We start from the raw sequence: 25,944 nt of genomic DNA on the forward strand, positions 1-25,944 counted from the left end.
CTTTAATGCCTTCAGTGTAGTACATCTATCCATCTTACTTGAATACCCTTCTATTCCCTACCAGTGAACCCTCATGGCTCTCTTCCAAACTCTATCAATTTTTCTTCTTCTCTTTCATTAGGTCACAACCCGTTTTCTACTTTTAGAAAAGAATGATCTCCAAGTTCTATCATTGACATTTTATTTTTTTCCTTTTATACTCTTTACATTCCCCACTACTCAGGTATATTAAAAACAATGGCCTTAAAATAAGTCTCTCAAATGCTGCATTGCTATGAGGATTAAATGAAGCATACAATACACATTCAATATATGGTATCTATCATCATATTTTCCTATGTAAACACACTTCTTTATTGTTCACTGGATGTCAGTGAAATAATGTCTTAGCGGTATCTCAAACCTAGACCCTAGACACCTGGTCTTTCTGGGGAACCTGGGTGACGCAGTCAGTTAAGCAACTGACTCTTGGTTTCAGCTCAGGACTTGATGGAGTCCCACACTGGGCTCCCATACTCAGTGTAAAATCTGCTTAATGTTCTCTCTGCTTCTCCTTCTGCCCCTCCAATCACCCCCCTTCCACCACCACCACATGCTGGCTCATGCACACTCTCTCAAATAAATAAATAAATATTTAAAACAATCTGGTCCTTTTTTCCCCAATAACCAGCCCCTTCTTCTGGTCATCCTATACTTGTTATTAATATAAAAATAAAATTTTGTGAAGGAGAAAGTGAGCCATGTGTCAAATAACCTCTCACCAAAGGTCAGGGATGAGTGTTATTATTTCCTTATAAGAAACCATGTCAGGAAAAATCATTTTAGCTTATGAGAGATTGCTGATTGTCGAGCATGGAATCCTGCTTTCTGGCTGCTTCACCACATACCTGGAGTCATTTAATATCCCACTAACGCCTCAACCACCGGAGACACAGAAGCCAGAATAACTTTAGTTGGAAAACTGTGAAGTTAGGTTTAGGGTGAATCACTAAATCCTTGGTGTTCATTCTTTTCTTTTATTTTTCCCCACATGTGAATAAAGTGAATTTTATTTTTATTTTATCTTTGCTTTAAATTTTACTTCCTATGAGTTGATTTTTTTGTTTGTTTTGTGTGTGCTGTTCATTCTGTACTGACCTGTGCCCCAGATCAAACAGCAGGGTCTTCTTTAAAACTGAAACACTTAAAATTTTTTGAACTCAGTAAATAAAAATACATATCATTACCTGTATTGATTTTGGGTTATAATGGGATTCTTTAAAGCTCCAAACTTAAGTAATTTGGTTTGTGAGATCGAATCAGTTGAACTAGATTTTCTCAAAGTTAGGATCCAATGATCTTAAACATGTAAAAGCCTTAAATTATTCATTCTCGTGCTTATAGACTTAATAGCAGTCTAGACCAAAATAAACACAAAACTAGTATTTCTGAATTAACCATGTTAATTTGAGTGTGACAGATGATGTCGAGTTGCTAAACTAACCCTTCACTGGCAATGTGAATATGGTACTGACAGCTTCGGGGCAAGATGCTTTCAGTGTATTTTGTCAGTTTTATGATGGAAAAATCCTTTTCTTTTTTTAAAAAAAAGATCTAAAACCTGCAAAATTGTCTTATCTCAGCATAATAGTTAAGACCATGAACTTTTAAAGCCCCAAAATACGGGTTAAAGTTCTTAGGCTTGGATTTAGGCAAGTTATATAATATTGTCGGCGTGAAAAGCGTTGTGTCTCTGATCTTGGCACAGATGAAATAGAGAATTAGGGAATGGCGCTCAAAGTGAAAACAGAAAAGTTTTATTAAGCCAATATTAAGCCAATAGTACACTCTGTAGGGGAAAGTGAGCAGGTTTTGTGAAGTGGAACTGGACTCTCCATTGTTTTGGAATCGAATAGTCTTTGGGTCTTCCTGGTCTGGGAGCAAATGTGAGGTACAGTGGGGTGGTCTCTAATGGAGGCTGCTTCCATTCATTTAGTGAACTCATCCCCCAGGTTGGGAGGAGCAGATTTGTACTGGAACAGTCATGGAAGCCTTTCTTTTCTGGGGGGTTATAACTACAATGCAAATGCCTTGCAAGTCTAGGGCTCACCCTTGGCACAGAGGTAGAAAGGAGAGCACATACTCTGCACCTATGGCTCTTGGTCTGTTAGCCACAGGTCAAGACTTTGGGAGGCCTTGGGAGCCACAGGTCAAGATGTTGTGCCCCAAGGCTGCTAATGTGTAACTTATTTACCACTGCCTTTGTCTCAAGCTTCCTGTACTAACTGCCTACTCTATCATTACCCATTCAAGGACTTAGGACTCCAATATTTCAGGTTAAAGGATGAAGAAGTTTCCTCTGGGCTTCCTTCCATGGCTCATATCTAGCTTCTACAGAACAATATACCTGTGCCCCAGTTTCTTTATTTTTATTACAGGATGGTGACACATCACAGTGTTGCTAGTATGGTTTAACGAGCTTATAGAAGTCCATAGAGCATTTAAAGTTAATATTGCTATTATACATGAGAGGAGACATCTCTTAGCACAAAATCCTTTTTATTAAGTCAATCTCTATGTTTTTCATTAGCCAGGACTAGTTAAAGAAACTACGTTGAGCTATATTGATCTTTAGACATGCATAAACTCAAGCATTAAAATTATTTGATAGTACCCACAGAGGAGATGGGCTTATCTCCCACGGGATCTGGTGTCTGTAATTTTGCCTTGTCTTCACTAGATGGAGCTACTATTAGTTGAAGTGGATAGACAGATGGAGAGTCAAAAGTTGAGAAATCCCAGCTAAAGCTAATTGAATTTCTCCAGGAACAACAACCCAAAGGCAGATTTTCTTCTTACACAATGAAATAAACATATCTCTTGAAACTTTGTTAATCTGTGGCTGATCTGGACTTGCTTGCTACTTTGTAAGCAAGGGGCACTTGAGTGGCTCAGTAGGTTAAGGGTCAGCCTTCAGCTCAGGTCATATGATCCCAAGGTTCTGGGATCCAGCCCCACATCGGGCTCCCTGCTCAGTGGGGAGCCTGTTTCTCCCTCTCCCTCTGCCGCTCCACTTGCTTGTGCACACTTGCTTTCTCTCTCTCTTTCTCTCTATGTCTGTCAAATAAATAAATACAATCTTAAAAAAAAAAATCAAAGCTCAAGGAGATGCCAGTTAATGATGAAAGATCATATGTTAACTTCTTTCCATATTTCAATCTTGTGCCAGTGGGAGGTAGTACTTTCTAATAGAAGTCACTGTTTTTCTATTTCACTTAAAACTACAGTATAAAAGTATTTCATAGTATTGTACCTATCTCCTTACCCCACCTTCTTCCTTCCTCACACAGATGTACTGTGTTACCAAACATTTTTGCTTGACATGAATGACTATATTTAATCCTCATCCCAATCTAGGAGACAGTTTTACAGATGAAAAACCAAAGCACAGAGGCATTAATTATCTTACAAATTCCAGGAAACTGAAGCAAGGTCTGTGAGCCTCACTAGTTTATCTTTCATATATACACATAATCACACACCTGGGGACTAGAGTAATCACAAACAGAAGTGAAGAAACAACAATTTCTTTCAAGTTATATATAACTAACGGGATATGATAAATTAGCCACTTAGTATAAATGATCCTATGTTCAGTTGTGGCAAATTTTGGTTTAATTGCAAAATGGATACTTGGTTGACCTTAGTTTTTTTTTTTTAAGTTATATCCTAATAGTATTGAAATAACTTTCCATTACTTAGCAAGACCAGTAATTTAAAAACACAACTTCAAATATTGCTTTGGAAAGATATACAATATTTTGATCACTTCCTTAAGATGAACAGAATCTAAATTCTAGTCTTATTAGATCCTATTTTTAAATAATTTCACTTAACATTATACCTCACAGAAATTGATAGCATTCTATATAAAAAATTTTAAAAAACACACTGACTTTAAAGTCTACTGTGATAGAAAATAACCCATTATTTTATTCTGACTACTGCAAATTATTCTTATCTGTAGCATTTAAAAAAAAGTCTAGGTATTTAAAATCTGTAGTAGCACAGTCAATGGAGAATTGAAAATGCTAGTCACTTGAAATGAGAATTAAATGTTCAACAATATTTTTAAAGATAATTTCAACAGGATGTAAGCTCTTAATTTTTGCTGGGAATAGAATGACTCTGATATTTGCACACAAACAGAAAACCAATTTTAGGTGCAGAGATGATAAAATACATTATTATTTTAGTTGTAACAACTTTGTTAGAAAATCATGAAGGAAAGACTTAAAGTAATAATGTACAAAAAAGTGAAAGATCTTCAATTAAGGAAGCGATTGCATGTAGAACATAAGAATTTCTATGCCGAATTTCAACCAATACAAAGTCAGATACAAAGTCAGAAGTAATCTTCTTTTCTTTAGATGGGTCATACAATATGAAACCACGGCTCAAGTGAATACTCTGGCATGTTTTGTTCAAAGGACTTCCAAATTTATGAAAAAATGTCACTTTACAGCCTGAAGAATCTAACTCATGACATAGATATTTTAAGAAATTTACATCTGTCAACATTTCAGCTAGATATGGTTAAATTCGTTTCTTTTTTCTTTTTTATAAATTAGTTGCTATCATGACAGATGGATTGCTTCATATATGATATATCAAATGTCAGGATTTATTAGAATTGAAAAGCAAGAAACAATGCATCATTCCAAAGTATAATGGTTACAGTTGTTAAAAATAATTTGATATATATATATAATATATATATAATATATATTATATATGTATCCCATGAATCTTCCCCAGTTTGTGAAGCTGTTGAAAGAAAGAGAAGACAATGAATTAAAAGACCAGTGTTTTTGCCAATGCCTGTTGGTTGACTTGTGAATGAATTTTACAAATATTTACCATCCTATTACTTCCAGTTTAAGAAACAAAAGGATTCTTGCCAAATATTCAATATCAAAGACTAAAGTCAAAAATATGATTTATGATTCCTCACTGATATCATAGTGAATATGTATGAGCTATATTTTAAGCTTCAATAAAAGGAAATGCTAACTTGCTAGACATTATGTTAATCATTATATGTTATCATATAATGCAATAATAATAATTTTACATATTTTAACATGAATCAGCATGTATAATATTTCTATCACTAGTAAAAGTAATAAGTAAATTTTCTGAAGGCACTATTAGAAAAATGTGAACAATATGGTTGATATATCAGAACTGCTTTCAGTACACATAATATACACTTCCAATTTTGATGTTAATAAAGCTGACATGACACAAAGTTAGTGAATTTACTTATTTGGACAGAATTAGTTGTGAAACTGATGGACTTTTGTGTCAAATCAAGTCTTTTTTTTTTTAAGATTTTATTTGCTTATTTGAGAAAGAAATAGCGACAAACAGAGCATGAGTAGGGAGGAGAGGGAGAATCAGGCTCCCTGCTTGGCAACAGTCCAACACAGGATCCAGTCCAACACAGGACTGGATCCCAGGAACAGGACTCAATCCCAGGACCCTGGGAGCATGACCTGATCTGAAGCCAGATGCTTAACCAACTGAGTCACCCAGGTGCCCCTAGCAAGTATAAGTTTCTGTCACATTTTGCAAGATACAGAAAGATATAGAAAACTAGTACATAAATATATTTGAATACATTCAAATATTGTATTTTTTTTTACCATATCTTACACAGTTTTTGTTATACTGGAACATTGAATGTGGTACCTAAATTAAATTAGTATAATATTTCAGTTTTCAGGTTTTAAATAAATCTTGCCACAATTAATTTTCACTGGATAAAAATGATCAAATTTTTAAAATGGAAAAAAAAATATAGTGGAAAACCTACTACATGAAATGTTCTCTCCAGTTGGCAATGGTGGTTGTGCCACAAAAGTGTGCAGAATTTTGCTACCTACATGTCATATTTTTTTACAGCTATTTTATCCTGCTTGCCAATAACATTACAATGTAACAGCAGTTTTCACTATGTAGTCCTATACAATCTAATAAATTTTTAAAGTGGAAAACTTGGCATTGGGAATTATTGCATCTCTAAAACAAAAAAATGTCAGATTCATTCATGCTGTGGCAAACTACTATAATTCCATTTCTATAAACTCTGTCAGCCTTGCAAATAATCACTCACCTGTTACATGCCCAAGCACTGAAGACTGGTTTTAGTATCCTAACATCCCCTGTGCTTTTGAAGCAGCAGGAACAGAGCAAAGTTCCTGGAATATGCCATTTTCATGACTTTCTGTTTCCTCCTTAGTTAACTAAGAAGTAAGTTAAAACAGAACAAGTTAAATGCAAAACCCCCAACTGAATATCTAAACATTTTTCAACTATGTCATAGGCATATTGTAAACCATTTTTCAGGTAGTGGTCCTATTAGCTTTATTAAAGATTTTTTTTAATAAAAATGAGTTAGGTTTAAAAAAAAACCCTGACTTAACAATATGCTATCTGAATTAATTTCCTCTTTATTACTTTTTAAATTAAGAGAAAAGCCAAGAGTCATAAACTGGCATAAAGTATCAAATAGGCAAAATTGAAGCTTACTGTATACCTACTGTCAAGGAGACAATAGGGTATATTTTTAGTGATAAACTCTAGAAATGTAGCCTTAACATGTTAATATAAAAATATATTATGGAATGATAAGCAGCTCTGATGATTATAACAATATAATTGACTTCTAAAGATGAAAAGAAAATAAAAAGAATTATTTGTGAAGCAACTTTAAGGAGATAGCATAATAAAGTAATAGCCAACGGTGCCTCTCAAAGCAAAGCATGTCATGGATTTATATTCCTCAAAAATATCTCATGCTCAATAAAGAGAAGATCCAAAAGTGAAATATTTTTTAAAAAACATTTAAATGTTTCAAATTGAGGAAGATAGTTTGTAAAGTAAAAATTGCAACAACCAAAGAAAGGAAAAATTTGTCGAGTTAAACAGTAACATAGAAAGTAACAGTAACATACAAAGTTTTCAAAATGGAAGGGATTTTAAATATTTGCAGCAACTTCTAAAATTCAAATATGATAGAATGGAAACATAGGAGAAAATAAAAACAATGAAGAAGTCATAGTTGGAAGAAATTGTCTTTCTTATGATCTGAAAGATAGTATCAACAGAGACAGAAAGAATTTGCACAGACCATGTTTCTGACAAACTTCAAAGATGTCTTAAACACTATCATTGTTTCATACGTCAAAGAAAAATAGAAGGTCATAAAGATAGGAGTTTATGAATGAGTTGACACACTTTGAAGAAGTGTAAATGTCTAAGAGAAATAGTTACAACACAACTGATAGGCTTTCTCATTTTTTTCTTTTATAAAAGTAGGAAACCTGAAACAAATATGCCTATACACTTTTAGAAATATACATAATGCTTCAAGAGAAATTTCAAATTCTAAAACAGGTAAAAAAGACAAGCAAAAGAACATTAAAACTTTAACAAAGGACAAGTTAAGTGGCCCAAAAGTAAATCAAGTGGCAAATTAGAAAACACATGAGAGAACTAAAAACCAATATATTATAACAAAAGATTACAGGAGGCAGAAAAAAAAAGGCAGTATCAATGCATTAATTAGTAATAGAAGAAATACATACAAAATAATATTACGAATGTCAGAAAATGATAGGTCAGTCCTTTTCCTGTTGTGTTTCAGTATTACTTAAAGCAACAAACATCTATTACATTTCTGTCTCTAGAGCACTGTGCAAAATTCCTTGGAGATGTAAAATTGCTAAGTACAGGGACATTGACCTCTCATATTTCTCTGTTACATGAGGGAGATAGGATATGTATAAATCACTGAATACAGGGGTACCTGGGTGGTTCAGAGGGTTAAGCCTCTGCCTTTGGCTCTGGTCATGATCTCTAGGGGTCCTGGGATTGAGCCCAGCATCGGGCTCTCTGCTCAGCAGGGACCCTGCTTCCCCCTCTCTCTCTCTTTGCCTGCCTCTTTGCCTGCTTATGATCTCTTTCTCTGTGTCAAATAAAATCTTTTTAAAAAATCACTGAATACAAGGCAGATTATGGTAAGAACATAATTCTGAAATTTAAGGTTGATATGAAGAAAGAAGAATTCAATTTCAACTAAATAGCACCCAGAGAAATATATCTGAAGAGGAGAGAGTTTTCATTTCAACAAGTTGAAAAAGTAGGGATATATTTTAAACTGGGGAGCAGGCTTGTTTTGTTTAAGACCAAAAAAAAAAAAAAAAAAAAAACTTTAAAATGTAAAGATTCACTGCAGAAACAGTAAGAAAACAAAATAAACACACACACACACACACACACACACACACACACACAACTAAAAGCAACAAAACAAAAAACTCCTGAGTACCAAACTCTGGTCACTTATGGTGGATGGAGAATATTAAATTCTGTCTGTTAAAAAAAATTCTGTTATACACTTAAGTATAAATTGATTGAATTATATTTTCTTCAGAATCATGGATCCCTCCATAAGCTGCTCAGATTTCTGAACCACTAACAAGTCTAAGATCATAGAGGACTGAGTTTCCTCTGGGCATTATGGCCAGTCTCAACAGTTTATTATCAGATTTAGACTTGTTTCAGGAACAAAATCAAGAAATCAAACAGGAGTCAAGAAATACCTCAATGGTCAAAGAAGAATGGTAATAATTTTAATTAGAACTTCATTGGTATATTTGGACTTTCTAAAAGGGGATATACTTTCTTTATTTTTTTTTAAGATTTTATTTATTTATTTGACAGACAGAGATCACAAGTAGGCAAAGAGGCAGGCAGAGAGAGAGGAGGAAGCAGGCTCCCGCCGAGCAGAGAGCCTGATGAGGGGCTTGATCCCAGGATCCTGAGATCATGACCTGAACTGAAGGCAGAGGCCTTAACCCACTGAGCCACCCAGGTGCCCTGGGGATATACTTTCTTGAAGAATTTGACCAGGAGCACCCATTTTGAGAATTATAAAGAAATACATTAGCACCATAGCTATTGCATATGCTAGATATTTGGAGCTATCTTGATAAATATTGGATTGGTTAAGGAGGTAAAATAGAATTTCCCTTACTAAAAGACTTATCAAAATCTATTCTACATATACAGTCATATAGATACAAAACCACAGCTTGTCATTCATTTATTTTATTTTATTTTTTCAAAGATTTTATTTATTTATTTGACAGACTGAGATCACAAGTAGGCAGAGAAGCAGGCATAGAGAGGAGGATGCAGGCTCCCCGCTGAGCAGAGAGCCCGATGCGGGGCTCGATCCCAGGACCCAAGCCGATGGGCAGAGGCTTTAACCCACTGAGCCACCCAGATGCCCCAATCAGTCATTTATTTTCAGATAAATACAATAGTAGTCATTGTTGTTGCAATATCATTATTTGTGGCAATGTATACTTCATAGAGTGCTTTTTCATACCAGTCCATTTGGTATTGAGATGACATGAAGTCTACAGAGAATGGGAGAGAGAAGGAAATTGAGCCTAAAGGAAATAAGGCACTTAAGGTCACCTGACCAGTAAGGATGTAGCTGGTATTAGAATCTTCCTTCCACTTTATCAGATTAGAGATGAGAATAATAGTAAATGTTTCCAAATTCATGTATTGAGCACTACTTGAAAATATGTCGTGAAAGGACCGTACAATGAGCGATTATTTCTGATAGCGAAGATAATTTATCAGGGCTGGGTAATTCCTTGGATTCTTAGTGTAATGATAACAAAGGTAGTGATATTTGGAAGTAACGGACTTTAATACAGATCATTCGAGTGAAAGATACTGGATTACATATTCAAAAGTGAAAGTAATAGAGGTGATTCATGCTTTTACATACTGAATAGCTATATAATTTTTTTCATAAATCATCTTATTTCCTAGATAATTAGTAGGCACCGTTAACAGAAACATTGGAATGTATAACAACTGAAGGATTTGGGCAATATAGATTGATTTTTCTGTGTACAGGTTGGACCTAAACCAAATTAATGAATTCAATTAACTATAATCCAATTCAAGTCTCTAAATGTTTATTGAGTGCTTACTCTATTTATAAGGTACTGAGTTAGGTATGGAGATTTTGTGGTGGGTAATTTAAGATTTTTTGAAGTATTCTTTTTTACACAATAAGAGCCATGATTTAAGGAAACATGATTTATTTATTGTACATTTCTAAGAAATAAGTTCACAGAAAGTTTTCCATGAGGCCTAGGTTGTTGAAAATAAAGAAGAATATAAGTAAATGTGAAATGAGACCTTATTTCACATTACAGTTAAGGCTCCCTTTCTATGTTAATTTGTCAAAAGAAAACAAACAAAAACCGTTTCAGGCATCAAAATACAATACCTAACTATCATAACATAGCACCCAAGTTATCTTCACAATTTCCTTTTTTCTTTTTTCATTGTAACAGTAAACTATAACTTAATAAAGGACTCAACAAAGCATGTCCAAACACTAACATAAACCCTGTCCCTCTGGCAACATAACTAGTCTGACCTTTCTAAATTGTTACCCCTGACTTCTCCTGTTTCTGCTGCCTTCCCTTTATCTTGAAGCATGTAAAATAAACTGTTCTATGTTCAGAAATACTCACTCCAGAAAAGAAATAACCTTATCCATGTGAAAGAATTCAGAATTCACCTCAATCTCTGATTTTTTCTTTTTTTTTAAATCCTCAAAGTTGATAAAATCCTGTTTGGTGTGATGAAAAGAGCAATGGTTTTGAGTTGTACACACAGGGTTTGAACCCAGTTTCTCCACATTAGCTAATTTTCTCTTCCTAAGTTGCTTCCTCAAATTTAATAAGAAGTTAAGTCTATCAATCTCTCCAAGTAGAAATGCTTAAATGAGTTCACATAGTTCACAGTAGTGGACAAGGAACATCAGTTTCTTTTCCTGCTATGAAGATGAGAAAAGAAATGAAGAATCAGAACAAATAGAAGTGCCTAGTGATTTCCTTGTAGAGGGAAGTATTTTCACATATAAAATGAAATATTATAAAAATTGAAATGGAAATACAGGAGACAAAATTCATAAATGTGAACATTTGTGCTTAAAGCTGCTATTAATAAAAAAATGCATATACTTCTTATTTTACCCTGTGTTTCCTCACTTATAACAAAATTTCACTGACGGCATGTAATTTAGGATTTAGAAAGTACTTGAAGCATGGGTAATGGTTGTCTCTTTTAATGAAATACCCTTCTCAGAACTAGCTGAATTAGCAAAGATACTTGTTCCAAACTCTAACCTCAACTAATTGTACCCCATTTTATAGTTTCCATGAAGGCTGCCTATACATCTAATAGATGGCTTTTCTCAGATTTTTCTTGTGTATGGACAATAAACAGGCCAACCCGAAAGCCTCCCCATTTTATTCTAAACAAACAGCCCATGTTAGGACTCAGTTGTTATATGTAAATTATCACTAATACTTTGAAAGAAGAAAGAGAGTTGGAACTTAAGAAGGAAAAACAAAATGAGTAGAAAGGCAGTGCAGGTCCTTTGTATAATACAGCTTTGTGAAATGTAAAAGGACTGCTTTCTTTGTTCTATCAAAGAAAGAAAGGAGCTTAGATGTTTTGAGATGTTGATGGAACCAGATCAGCATATCCAGCAAATTAACTCCCATGCCTTAGTATGGGATCTCAATAAATCCAGCTAATGCTATGTGTTGTGGAAAGTGTTAGAAATTCAATGTGGTTCACATTATTCCTTCCTTTAGTTGTACCAAGTTAAGTAAAACAATTCATGTTACCCAAAGCTCCTTTATCTCAACCTTCTAGATTTACTTTTTTCACAGGAGTAATCTAAGCACAGAAGATAGCAGTTTGCATAGATAACGAAAATGTTTGGTTTTGATCTTTCATTAGAAGTCAAGATCTTGAAGCTTAGAATCAGGAAAACTCCTTAATATGTGTTGTATTAATAAACATTAAATCCTGTTTCTTAGTATTCAATCAGAAGTGAGCTTTATGGAATATGAAAAAGGATACAGAGATGACAATCATAAAGCAGGATGCTTGTGCAAACATTAAAATAACATGACTCATCGAATTTCGAATGCGAGAATGAGAAAAATGTAGAACACAAGATCAAATTTAGAGAATTTTCTAACCTTGTAAACCTACTTAACTCCTGTATAGCAAAATTGACTTTGTCCCAATGCCAGTATTTCTTCCTATAGCTATTCATACATCCTTCTGTTGCTTTCTTTTTTTTTTTTTAAATTAAGATTTTATTTATTTAGGGACGCCTGGGTGGCTCAGTGGGCTAAGCCGCTGCCTTTGGCTCGGGTCATGATTCCGGGGTCCTGGGATCGAGTCCCCGCATGGGGTTCTCTGCTCAGCAGGGGGCCTGCTTCCCTTCCTCTCTCTCTGCCTGCCTCTCTGCCTACTTGTGATTTCTCTCTGTCGAATAAATAAATAAAATCTTTAAAAAGAAAAGATTTTATTTATTTATTCGACAGAGAGAGATCACAAGTAGGCAGAGAGGCAGGCAGAGAGAGAATGAGAGAGAGAGAGGAGGAAGCAGGCTCCTTGCCAAGCAGAGAGCCTGATGTCAGGCTCCATTCCAGGACCCTGGGATCATGACCTGAGCCTAAGGCAGAGGCTTAACCCACTGAGCCACCCAGGTGCCCATCTATTGCTCTTTTTAATCATGAATTAAAAACAAAGCAAAACAAAACATCATCTACTTATATAGGTCTTTGATAAAGACAAAAAATAAGAAATAGAAAACTGACAATCTGTTCTATTTATATTTAGTTGTTTGTTTTTCCTTTGCATGTGTTGACCTTGGCTCAAGGCTTTTTTCCTGAATCATAAATGAAGGGGTAGAGAATTGAATTTAAATTGGAAAGCATTAGCAAGCAGGTGACTTCTGAGGCAGGAGCTAATATGAGGGAAAAATAGGTAAGAAGCACGATTTGCTGATCACAAAATATCTCTACAAACACTGTTGTAGAAATACATGTAAGCTCTTCATTAATACTGAATAAACTAGTTAATACCAGTTGGCTGAAGAGATAGGAGTCAATAAACATTTTTAATTGAAATTTACAAGAGAAAATTGTGTTAGATCACAAAAAGATATATTGCATTGGAAAATTTCAATGTCTATAGAATGTTAATACCTACCTGTGCTAGGATAAAGATTTAAAATATAGGATATAGAAATAAAGGTGGTGTAAGCTACCTTGATATTTTATGATAAGAGAATTCCATTGAAGAACTAAACAATTTCACAATAAGCAGATTGCTTTGCTATTATATTCTACTTCAAAATAAAGACGGCCTTGTTTTAGGGTAGTGACTAGATCTTCATCTTTATCTCCTAAACTTATTGACACATATTGGCTCTCAATAAATGATTGATGGGTGAAGGAAAGTGTTAATGAGTCCCAGAACTGATAAATAAGCTACCAATTATTTTTGTGGAAATACCATCTACTGACCACAGTCTTTCACAACTGCTAACTTAGACTATGTCAAAACCATACTATTTAATTCAAAATAATACTGTAATAACAAAAAGCTTACTAAACCAAATCAAACTTAAGCCCAAAGAAAATTATGGAAACAATTAAGGTTATGTTTACATGAAATAGCACAAGACATAACTTAAGGTCTAACACCTTCCAATTTCTTTTGAGGCCTTTGAGAATTCTGTTTTGGAAGGAGTTATATAACCAGAATATAGTTTTTCTAACATATGGAGATTCAATAACGTATGCAACAAGAGGTAAAAATAAGTAGTAATCTTCAAATTATTGAAAAATGGGTAATTTCTAAGGACTTACACTTCGTAGTATTTAAAAATTAAGTTCAAAATGTCATTTCTGATTTTCATCTATTTAATATATTAATGAATACTGTCAAGTTAGCAGAGATATTAAAGATTTCCTGGCATTTTGCTAGAAAATTGATTTTAAGAGTTTCTCTTTGACCTCCTTTAAAAAGATTTAGCAGATGAAAGAGCAATCAAGTACTAGTTGGATTTATAGATAAAATTTTTCTTGAAAAGCCATGAAAAGACCATTGGACATGAACTCAATATAGGTGATCTTAGGCCTGTCAACATTTCTATTGCAGACTTCGTTTAAGAGGGTTTATCATCTCCATCACCTTAGAAACTATGAAGCTGAAAGTTGGCATACAAATTAGCAGCATGGATGCAAATTTGTTTACCCAAAACATTTGAATCAGTTCAGCTGTTTTGATTTAGACATCAGCCAAAAAACCTTAACTCAGAGTTTCTCCATATATGTGAACACTGAGTAAATATTTTGCCTTGACTACACAGCTCAGTCAGTTAGAATATGGAGCCAATAAATCCAAGGTAACATGTTTCATATTCAGGAGATTTCCTTGTATTTTTTCTGCTGTTCTCCTAACTTTGATCCATTATCTTACAAATGCAGCTTTTAGTAACACAGAGCTTCACAGTAGAACATCTAGATAGATCACCATAAATTCATTACCTTATTTGGGGGAAATTCAAATTATACCCCCAATAACAGTTTTATGAGACTGACGTGCTACCTACTGCGCTAACGAGGCACCTCCCCAATAACAGTTTTAAAAGTCATTCCTATATATGAAAAAAATAGTTTATACATTGAAAACAAAATCATTTCTAAAAATTACAAATTGCCTGAAGTTAAAATATGTTAACATTATGTTATTATGATTTAGTAGACTAACAACAAATTAGAATCATATTCTCTTTTCTATAGTAACACACTCAAAATTCAGCTTAAAATTATATTTTTAAATTATTGACTCAGTTGGTAAACATCAGGTACCCATTATGTGGTGTTGTAAGAAAAAATGAAATTAACATTATTTTCAGATTTCTTTCAAGTCAAACAATCCTCATAGAGTGAAGAAACAAACAAAAAATAAAAGTTATGTCCTTGTAGAAAACTAAAATAGATATTTGAGAAATTACAATAATATTAAATAATAAAACAGAGCTGATACATTTATTAGGTAGCTATCAATGAGAAACAAGCAGTTAATGGAAATGTGAACAAGCTTAAGAAAAGGCATTGACTTATCAATTTACTTCCCATTCCCATCACCAAAATCAAGAAAACAAAATGTTAATTTGTAATTTAAAATTTCAATAAAGTCAATTATAACAGACTCAATTTTGAAGTGGAGAATTTGGTTAATAGTCAATTGACAACATTAAATAAAATTCTGGAATGCATAACTGTAGGAAATAGATTAGAAGACGGATTTTAGGTGTACCTTTATCCCTAGCTTTTTTAAAGATTTTATTTATTTATTTGACAGATAGAGATCATAAGTAGGCAGAGAGGCAGGCAGAGAGAGAGGATAGAGGAGGAAGCAGGCTGATGCAGGGCTCCATCCGGGGACTCTGGGATCATGACCTGAGCTGAAGGCAGAGGCTTTAATCCACTGAGCCACCCAGGCGCCCCTATCCCTAGCTTTTGTCAACTTTGGAGAAATCTACATCTAGCTGTTGTAAGATACAAAATTATTTAAAATAAGGATGTCCCATTAAAAAAGTATCCAACATAATAAGTATATGCTTATTATAATAATATATATAATAATTATTATTATTGTAATTATAATTATAATTATATAATAAGTATATGAATAATCCATATGAAGGCATTTTTAGGGTACCTGAACTTTAAAACTAAAAATGTAGGTTAAAATGACATCTCTAAAATTATACTCACAGATGAAATTTTAATAATGCAAGTAAGAAAAATGTTAGTTTATACTGGGAGAGTAAAAAATTCAGAAAGGACAAAGTGCTTTGTTACATATGAAAATAAATTTTATCACCTTCACAAGAAAAAGTAACACTATTTTTTTGATACTTAAGGATAGTTTAGTATATATGTAAGTGCACTCTTTTCTTGCGTATATTTAAATACCTGGATTTGATTTTTAGGTCACTCTTTAAATTGAATGTTGTTTCTAATTTACTGATATTACATTTCTGTATCTGTGTCTCCTTACATGATTACTTCAGGAAGTACTATTTGGGGTCTGGCCATAATTTGGGGTTGGGCATAGTGGTCTCTCCTCTCAAGGAGGTTTATTCCCATAAACCAATCAGGACTAAATAAAGAAGCTCATAAAGTTTCCCAATAAAGAGAAACATGGACTAGACAGGGAATTTGAAGACTGTTTTGCACACTTTAAATCTTGGCAAGAAACTTCATTTCTCAGTCTTATCTCTTCTGTACATCACTATACATGTACTTTTAGTTAGGATGCAGTTATGGAATGAAGTAGATGGTGTGGATGAAGCTTGTATATGATGTTTTTAAAACACACTCCTTTGTTCTGACAAATAAATCTAATTTGCATTCCCTATTTAGATATGAGACTAGTTATAAGAACTTTCCTATCATTCAAAATCTATAGAACTAAATGGACAATTAAGATGAAATATGGAAAAAAATTTATTTGCCAAGGTTTGTTATAAAACTGGTAAACCATTTTATATCCAAATATTATTGTATTTGTGAAGTTCATAATTTCTTCTGCATTTATAAATTTTACATTTTACTCAAGAGAATTGGGTTAGGATCTAAGGTTATAAATTTTGGTTCCATTTTTTTAATACTTAATGCCCTGAAAAGTTTTAAATCTTATAGTGACATACATATGCATTATTGTACATTTACTTCACTTATTATTGCTTATAAAACTAAAAATATCTTTCACATCTATCATACAGGATCATAGGAATAATGTCAGGCAACTTGAGCAAAAAAAGTTGAAGATTATAAAACAGAATTTATGTATTCCTATAACCATGACATACCATATATATATAGATAGATAGATGATAGATAGATAGATAGATAGAAACACACACACACACACTGAATAATACTTTTAGTCTTTCTTTTAAAATAAATTCTCAAGGTCTCAGTTTCTTCTCTTAAAACTGAAGAATCTTGATTAGGAACTTAGTCCCTTACAGTTTTAACTTTTAATAAGTCTGTGAGCTTCTGAATCTATTATCATTTCAGATTTTACTAACTTGCTAACCTTATGATCATGGAAAGTCATTGTACTTCTCTGGCCTCAGAAATGTGGATCATTTGTGAGTGGAGATAACTGTATGTAGGAGATAACACCCATCTCACAGGTTGCTTGCTAGAAATCAAAGCAGAAAAATGAGGGAGAGAACCACTGTAAAAGATGTAACTCTACAATTCTTAGAAAGGGCTTAGCAGAGACGTCTACATTAAAAAAAAAAAAAAGACATAACAAAGAATTCTACCCCAATACTATTTCCCCAAATTTTATAGGACATAATAATGTCCTATATCATGTTTCTATAGGAAACACTTCTGAACATTCTAGAGTCAACCTGATGGACTTATTAATGGAAAACTACAAGGTAGAAGGTAGCCTAGATTTTCCAATGTTTCTAGAGATTTAATAAATCCATTTCTGTAAAGTCTGTTTCCATTTATAAAATCCCTTTCAAAGTGGTATCCAACTATATTTTAAAACGTCATAGTTTTAAAAATTTTCCTCACATTTAAAACTATGTAAGCATAAATGTTCCTTTTAGAATATGCTAATGTAAAACAAAGCAAGGAAGAAGGACTTTATGATTTTGAACATTACAAACTCTGTTCTTGAGAATCACTCATCACTTTTTATACATATCAATCACTTACTGAACATTTAAACCCATCAAATGTAGTAATATTCATTGTTTTAGAAATTTTATTTCTGTCTTAAAGAGAATTTTAAAATATTTCAGATACCACTAAAATTGCAGATAGTCTCTAACATTATCAATTGTTCTTACATCAGTAATATTTATAGAATGTGCTATACTTTCTATGGTAGAGTTTTGAATGACACCATTGCCTTATATAGATCATGTGAGAGAAATGTGCAGTTGTAAATGCAAATGAAAGGGGCTATTAATTCTATGTTAATATAGCTAAACAGAAGAAAAACACCAAGAAAATAAATTCAGGACAGATTTTCTAGATTAAAAAGCTTTGAAATAAGAAATTGTGTCCAGATTGTAAGAAGAAATAAATAAGAATTTGATTTTAAATACTATTCCTTAAAGTTCTTTGAGACATAAAAAAATTCCATACACTGATTTTATTTTTATCGACTTGTAAGACCTCTATAGACCTTATTGAAGACAAGACTATTTGATGTTACATATTAAATCAGCCTCAGAAAATATTTTAATTCCATAATTGTTTCTGTCTTCTACAAAATAAGTGGTTAACAATTTTTTAAAAATTACCCTGAAGCATGTAATTGCTAATGTTCTTACATAGTACTAATTGATATATGGTACTTAAAATATTAACTTTTATGATAATAGCTAGTGAGAAGACGCTACATTTTTTATTTACTGCTATGGACAAGTTAGAACTACAAGTTAGGGATGAAGTATGTGGGCATTTACACTGGTTTTGCACATGGAAATGTATTTGAATAATACTGATAATAGCTACCAGGCACTGTATATGGTAAGTGCATAATTTCCCTCTCCCTATAGGTCTACTGATATTCTACTATCTCTCTCTCTTTCTCTCTATTTTTTTTTTTTAAATAGAGACTAAAACTGGAGTTTAGGAAAGTTGGGCTGCTGGTACAAATATAACTGCTGGCAAAATCATTTGACTTCAGGTCTCAGTAGCTCCAGAACTCTTGCTCTTTGCTGTAGTGGTTCTCAAACTTTAGACCACATCAAGAATACCTGGATGACATGTTAAAAACACTAATGTCTATGCCCAACTGCCAAGGCATCTATCTCAAGTAAGCCCAGGTTTGGCACCTGGGAGTTCATATTCTTAAATTCCCAGAGAATGTTGATGCTCTTTGTTCAGGAACAGTTTGAAAATCACTGCAGAGCAAGCATAGCCAATAGAATAATATTGTGATATCTAAGACAACATGATTACCACTGATATTCTTACTATCCAGTTACAAGGTGTGTGATGTGTATGAAGATTGTAAATGCAGACTTTTTAGAGGAGATTTCAGATGGGGTTGTGGCCAAGAGGCCATGACTATATAGAAAATATGAATCCTTAGGAACTTTTACCCAGCACGAAAGCAGTAACAAAGGGCCTGATGGCATGAAATGCATTTGATGGCTACAGGATTGGAGGCTTGAGATACGGAAGGATGGCCATCAATACTGAAACTTTGACTACTGGAAGGTATTTGACAAACTGATTTTTCTGTGACATTTGTAAACATGTATTCCTGATGAGAATGAGAGCCTTATAAGGGGCCTAAGTCTAAGAAAATCTTGTAGACATGGAGATTGATCTCTTTGGAAAATACCATGAATCACCCACCTGCTCACTTTAAGAGAGAAAAGATGAATTTGTTAACAATAACATCTGTTCTAACATTCTTAACAGACCTCATCCAAAAGCCAAATCAGAATTGCCACTGTATCCCTCATCTACATACCACTTTGCCCTATGAATAAAGGGAATGGACAAAAGAGGTAAGAAGGGAAGCTGTGTTTTAATGCAACTATCTATCTACTTATAGATAGATAGATAGATAAAATAGCCTTAAGTTTTATTTATAGCTCACACTTTTTTTTTTTATCTCACACATTTTTTTCTAATCTCTTTAATTTGCAAACATTTTACTTCTAATCTTTCAACCATTGGACTTTGAAGTACAAAAAGGCATATTTTCCCAAGTAGTCAAGTTGCTTAAAGTAACTGCTTCCTTAGTAGATACATTGTTTGGCGCTTCATAGTAGTTTCCCAAACTGGACAAAACACTGCAGCTCTTTCCGGAGACCCTGATGTTAAAGAGAAAAAAGATGATCTTTTGGTACACAAGGAGGAGGATATTTGGAGACAAGTGAAGCTGAGTTTAGTCCCTTTCAGTTATTTGTATTTGAGATGTTAGACAAGTGTTTTAGCGTTAGAGGGTTCCCACATAGGTACAAAGACATTATTAACTGTTCTACCTCTCCTGCCTATTTTTCAGAGCTCACTTGTGATAGTTTTACTATATATAGAATCATGTATAGATGCCATTTGCTATTGCTTTATTTCAGAATTTCCTTAGATACCAAATTGTGTTAAAAAAAAAAAAAGACATAAATACCCAAAATCTATTCAGTCATTCCTCAAAGTAAGGCTAATTAATATCATGAAGAGTAATAACAACTACTGCAACTAAGTCTATGCTCCCACAGTAATTTTATGCCTTTTCTCCTTGAAGGATCTCAAAGGAACTGGCATCAGGTTTTCAAGGGGTTGAACCCTTCTCCTTAATTATTTCTGCTCACACATTCTTCCTACGCAGGCTTGATGCAGCCTTTCCCGCCCCCCCCTGCCCCCCGCCCAATCCCCCAACCCCAGAAGATTCGAGAAAACACGGTGCTGCAAAATGACATTTCAGAACAATTTCAACAAGGTAACTGCCCAGGGGAAGTTCAGCCTAGAATTCTGGGAGCTGTTCTAGCCTTTTCGGGCGGTAAATTGGGTTGGCTTAGCAACTCCGTGGTGCAAAGTCTCCCCGAAGGCGACGTGCTCAGGGAGAAGGGAACTCGCCTAATGCCCGAGTAGATCTTTCTTTCTACGGTCGTCCTGCTTCATTACTATTCTGCAGTGTGCTGCAATCCCTGTGCGCGCCCGGCTTTCGACCCTGAGCAGGCCACTCCAGCGGCGCTGGTAGGACCACACGGTGACTGGGATGACCCCACGCTGTTTCATTTCTTCTGCCCTTTTCCCTTGGCTCCAACTAAGCCCTCGTGGCGCTTGAACCCTGGGACTGCCTCCTGCTTCTCATTTTCCCCAGCGAGGGAGCTAGGGAGGGAATGGAGGGGTCGTATAGGGACAGCAGTCCCAGTTCCTTGTTCCCCAGTGAGGTTTTCGAGCTCCCTGAATGCCCACCACCGGAGAGGTGGTTTGAGTGAGGGCAGCGCTGCGGTCAGCTTGGGGGACCGGTTTTCCCGGCGCCCCCACAGGATAGCGCGGCAGCAGTGTCCACCGCACCACCGACCATCTAGAGTCCGGGGGGCATAAACGTGCTGGTTCCCTGCCACGCGTTTCAGCCCCGGACACCCCCAGGGACACACACGTGCACTCCCGAGGCTTCCCGAAGGCCCCTCGGTGTCAGGCCATGTGGATCTCCTCCTCCCAGCAATACACACACGTGGCAAGGCCAAGTCAGGGCTCCGTTTTCAGCCTCGGGTGTTTCTTTGACATTTCATGGAGTCTGGCCTTCTAGAGGAAATTAAAAAGTATTCGCAAGGGGAAAAGACGGAGGAGACCTGTCCAACTTGCAGCGGGACCCCTGCCTCGAACACAAAATGTCATCGCCCGGCAGGTGTCTCAAACGTGCCAACTTCAAGGGAAGGGTTTTGACCGTGGCGAGGAAGGGGAAGCGGGTTTTGTTTTTGTGGTTTGTTGTTATTATTGTTTTGTGAAGACTTTAACTTACTGCATTCCCTTTGGAAAACCTCCCTCGAGAGAGGACAGGTATTTTCTGTCAGGTCAGACCGTCGCCTGAGGGCGAGGAGTGAGGGTGTCGGTCCCTGAAGACGCGACACGCGGGGGTCTGAGACCTCCCGGCGCGGCCACTCTGGTAACCGCAGAAGATGCTCCAGAGTTCGCTGCCAGCTCTCCTCCCGCAGGGTCAGGAGGGAGAGGGTGTGAAACCCACTCTTCCAGAAGAGCTCTGTGGCAGGAGTCACATCTCCTTGGAATCCCAGAGCACGCAGAAACGTGGATCCTTCTCGAAGTCCGGGGTCCCGCGGGAGCCCCGGGAAGCACTCGCGGATGCAGGATGTGGAAGGCTGCACACAGGCTCTCCCACCTGTCGACCGAGGAGGGCAATGCGTTCCCGTCCCTGCGCCAGGTTCCCGCACCTTTTGCATGGTACCTCCTGCGCGGGCTGTGCGATCTCCCGAGATGGAGCGTGGGAAAGTACCCCCGAGTGTCTGTTTACGTGGGCGGGACTTTTAAGCACGACTTGGAGATTCACAGTTTCTGTGTGAGTGAAACCTCCACAGACACGCTGCAGCTGCAGGCTGCGTTTCAGAAACCTCTGCCTGCTTGCCTGCCTGCGCTGGGGAGCGCGTGTTGGGGAGAGAGAGAGAGAGAGAGAGAGAGTGTGTGTGTGTGTGTGTGTGTGTGCGCGCGTGCGTGTGTTTGTGTGCGTGTGAGATAACTTAAAACAGGCTTGCTTGCGGCAGGTCCAAGCAGGTCCCCACCCGGATTTGAAGTCCTCTGTCCGCCACCTTTTGAAATGCTGACAGCGGAGATCAAATGGCCAGATAAGGTTGGCTGTCATTTCAGCAGTTCGGGCCTACTACTGAAGGCCACTTTGTCTTCCACTCTGTGGCGTTTCCTCCCACGGAGCCTCTTTGTCGTAGTTGCCGTAGGCAGCGGGGAGATGGTGAAGGCATGGAAAGTCTGGGCAGAAGGTGGAATTCTTGTGGCCTGAGCTGTTTACGGGGCAAACGGCGCCCCGCAGACTTCGCCAACGCTCCTGCTAACCCAGATTAGGACGTGCAAGGCTCTTAAAAGGGCTCCGCACTCTGAGCTTTGCTTTGGGCTAGAGAGTCCAGAAGAAACAGTGTGGAAAACAAAAGCGGGTATAGACATTAGTAGAAACACCAGGTAAGCCTTTTCAGCGATCAGGGCTTTAGGAAAGCCTTGAGACGGAGAAAGTAAAATAAGAAGAGGGAAAAGGAGAATAAGCAACTGTTAAGGCTGGCACCACCCACCGGTAGGGAACAGGTCTAAAGCACGTAGCCCAGGTAAGTTTGCGTCTCAGAATTGGAGGACAGCGTTCCAGGTTGTAAAATATAGGAGAAACCTTCGGAGTGGCCTTAAGTGACAAAGAACAACCTTATTACCATTAAAATGTTTTTTAAGATCCGTAAAAAATTGATTTTGAACGGGACCAAAGCAAAGTGTGACACACTCTTTCTTCTCAGTGTCCCTCAGACTGGAATATACTCAGTGGAGACCAATGGTCTCAGTCCAAAGTCCAGGAGCTGTGCGTGGAGGAGAGGAGTCCCGTTCCTGGTGCCGTTTAAACCAAATTAACGCGCCCTTCTTTTCCGCGGCGGGTCTTATTCAGAAAATACGGTAGGTGCGGGCAGCCGGGCTGTAATTGCAGGCGACGCGGTTCTGTGTTTGTCAGGCTGGCGTGCTCTCCCGGATTTGGAGACTCCCTCCCCCCATCTGCCCCTCGAATGTGTTTTGGCTCAACAGGTATCACATGAAAACTCTCACTTAACCCCGGTCATCCTCTAGCAGGAGCCCCCCCCCCCCCCAACATTTTTCCTGCCAGGAGCCGTCGCTGGCTCCCGGCGCCTCCCCCACGCCAAGCGCCCGTCTAGCAGTCAGCCCCAGGGCCATCCATTAACTACCGACTCCCAGTGGCAGGCGGACTAAGCAGAAATGTGAGGCTCCTCGCAAGGCGAGCCGGCGGCGAAAACGAACCCATTGTAAGCAACCCGAGACGCTTTTTGTGCACCAGGCAGTGTAGTTACGCTGCTTAGGACAGGCGTTTTGCCTTAGAACTGAGCTGGGTCAGGGAGAATCGAGCTTTAAGGAGCAGGTTGGAATTACAAGACAGTTGCTGCCACAGACACCAGAGGCGACTTCTTGGCATTTAGGGATGTAAATTAAAATTCGAGACATGTCATCCATCGTTGCTCCTCATAGAATGAGAGGTAACCCCTCCAGCTCCCTCCACCCAAAACATGAATTATCATTTCCACTGAATGCAAATGGACTGCCTTCTGTGGGGGGACAGCCAGCTGCAAGCTGGACAATAAACTGTTTCATAGAGACGCGGCCCGATTGCGGTTCAGAGAGGCACTCCTTTACAAAGGAAGAAGCGTCCAGTTTGTGTTGACAGCCTTGGCGCGCCTGGGCCAAACACCCCCCACCATCCACCCTCTACCCCCACCCCCGACACACAGACACCCGGGATTTGAAACTAGCTTCACTGAAAGCTACATCCATCGCATCCATTCGAGCTGCCATGAGTATGGGGAGGTGATTTTTCAAAAATGATGGCATGAGTCATAAACACCTCCTGAGTATTCTTTGCAGCAATTAATGGGCGGCAGGGTGCAGGAGAAGTTGTGGAACAGACCTGGGCATCTATTTTTCTCCCCGAGGACAGCTTTTCTTCCAATGATTCTGACTGTCCCTAGCTTTCTTGCTTAGGAATACATTTTCCATCCCACCCACCCCCTCCCCTTGTCTGTGCATGTGACACTCACTCTACCTGTCTGAACGCTAAGACTTGCTGGGGATTTTCTTTTTGGTCGTCAGCTAATGACTTTCCTCCTACCTTCATTCATCCCCAAAGGTGGATCCTTACACTTCCTGGCGTCTCAGACCCTTGTAAAGCCTCATTTTAAACCAACCTCTACCAGGGAAGCTCCCCTACAGTTTATCAGTGCACAAGAGCCCACGTAGTAATAATTCACATATGCATTCAGACGTTCCTGTTAGTGAGGGGATGCTTGGAAGACCCCTGAGTCCTAAAGCATTTAACATTAGCACATTCCTTGCATGTCAGTAACTTTCCTCCCTGAAAGGGTTAAAAAGCATTTACACGAGTGTCTTTAATACAAATATTCTAGCCAAAGCATCAGACCCCACTGGTTTGACTAGAAATCAAGGTAATCCTCACCACCACCAAGTAAAGTCTTGCAGAGGAATTCTGCCTGGATAGCCACTAGTTAGAGGCTATACGAACCAACTCACGTATTCGTTTGAGCATACTGCAAGAATATTTATTGAGCACAAGCTCAATCACCGCATTGAACGCCAAATCTGGCAAGCAAAATGCATTTCCTATCTGGGGGTGGGGGGCGAAAGAGCGGTGAATCAACTCCTTCTTCAGGATTATCATTATTTTATCGGTGCAAATTGCAAAGTAAGCTACCAGCCTTTTTCCGGCGACAAGTCAGCTCACCTCCATCCAAGCAGAGGGGACCCCCGAAAACAGACCTACCTTTCACACAAGACACCGTCAATAAAAAGACGAGATTCCAAAACGTAAATCCACTTTTAATCCCCATTTTCTTCATCAGGATGAAGTCTAGGCGGCCACATTTAGCGCATCTTCTCGTGCCAGGCTCCCGGGATTTGGATTCCTTTGCTCGGCTTTCCCCTTTGCGGATCCCTTTCATATTATTCGCGAGCTTCTAATTCCTGCTCCCCAGCCCGGCGCAGTGGAGTTGTTGCTGTTGTTGGTGCGCGGTCACAGCTCGGAGTGAATGGTGTTTCTGGGATACCACAGCAACCTTGACGAGGACTCAACCATCTCTCCAACGGGGGCACAAAGTCTCTGCTACTCTGGATTCTGTCTTTTCCTGTGCCTCCCCCCCCCCTCCACCCAAATCTACCTCAATTCTAGCTCGTTATAGCAACCACCAGAAACCACTCGTGAGCTACTTGAAGCTCAGCTCCGCTCCCTGACAAAGTCCCCACAATATTTGAAATTTAGGGGCTTGGTTTATGTTCCCCCCCACACACCCCCAATAGATCAATTCCGCCTGTAAAAGCAGCCAGAGAAATATTATGTGAGTGAGCTCTGCGATGCCGTTTGTGAATACAGAAACATGTTGGAGGAATATTTTAATCGGAGGATCTGTGTTGCTTTTGGGGAAACCATGCTGGTAATGAATCGGGCTCCATCGATGCCCACGTCCTTATAACGGGACATGTGTTACTACTGTAGTTGCAGTAGATTTCAGGCAGGCGTCTCGCGTTTATGATCCTGTGACTTAATCGAAAAAGATCACAGAGAAGAATTTATTGGCACCCATGCATTTACATATGCAAATGCCTACGCGGAAACCGGTAATCAAGTTTCCAGGATTCGGTGAACCGATTTTTATCCGTGACCAGGGCGGGGGTGAGGTGAAGA

At 37.6% G+C, this 25,944-nt stretch overlaps 1 protein-coding gene across 1 annotated transcript in view; it reads right to left on the minus strand.

Annotated features, from left to right (window-relative positions):
- Window positions 1-25,566, minus strand: part of CSMD3 (CUB and Sushi multiple domains 3) — a 1,237,422-nt gene extending 1,211,856 nt beyond the window's left edge. Inside the window, exon 1 of the mRNA XM_004743466.3 lies at window positions 25,027-25,566. Coding sequence (XP_004743523.2) covers window positions 25,027-25,204 — 178 coding nt within the window. The 5' untranslated portion in view covers window positions 25,205-25,566. The remainder of the gene's footprint in view (window positions 1-25,026) is intronic.
- Window positions 25,567-25,944: the final 378 nt, after the last annotated feature.

Source organism: Mustela putorius, unplaced genomic scaffold (assembly GCF_011764305.1).
Source record: "Mustela putorius furo isolate JIRA1106 unplaced genomic scaffold, ASM1176430v1.1 tig00000228_pilon_pilon_pilon, whole genome shotgun sequence".
In the NCBI taxonomy this organism is placed as follows: domain Eukaryota; kingdom Metazoa; phylum Chordata; class Mammalia; order Carnivora; family Mustelidae; genus Mustela; species Mustela putorius.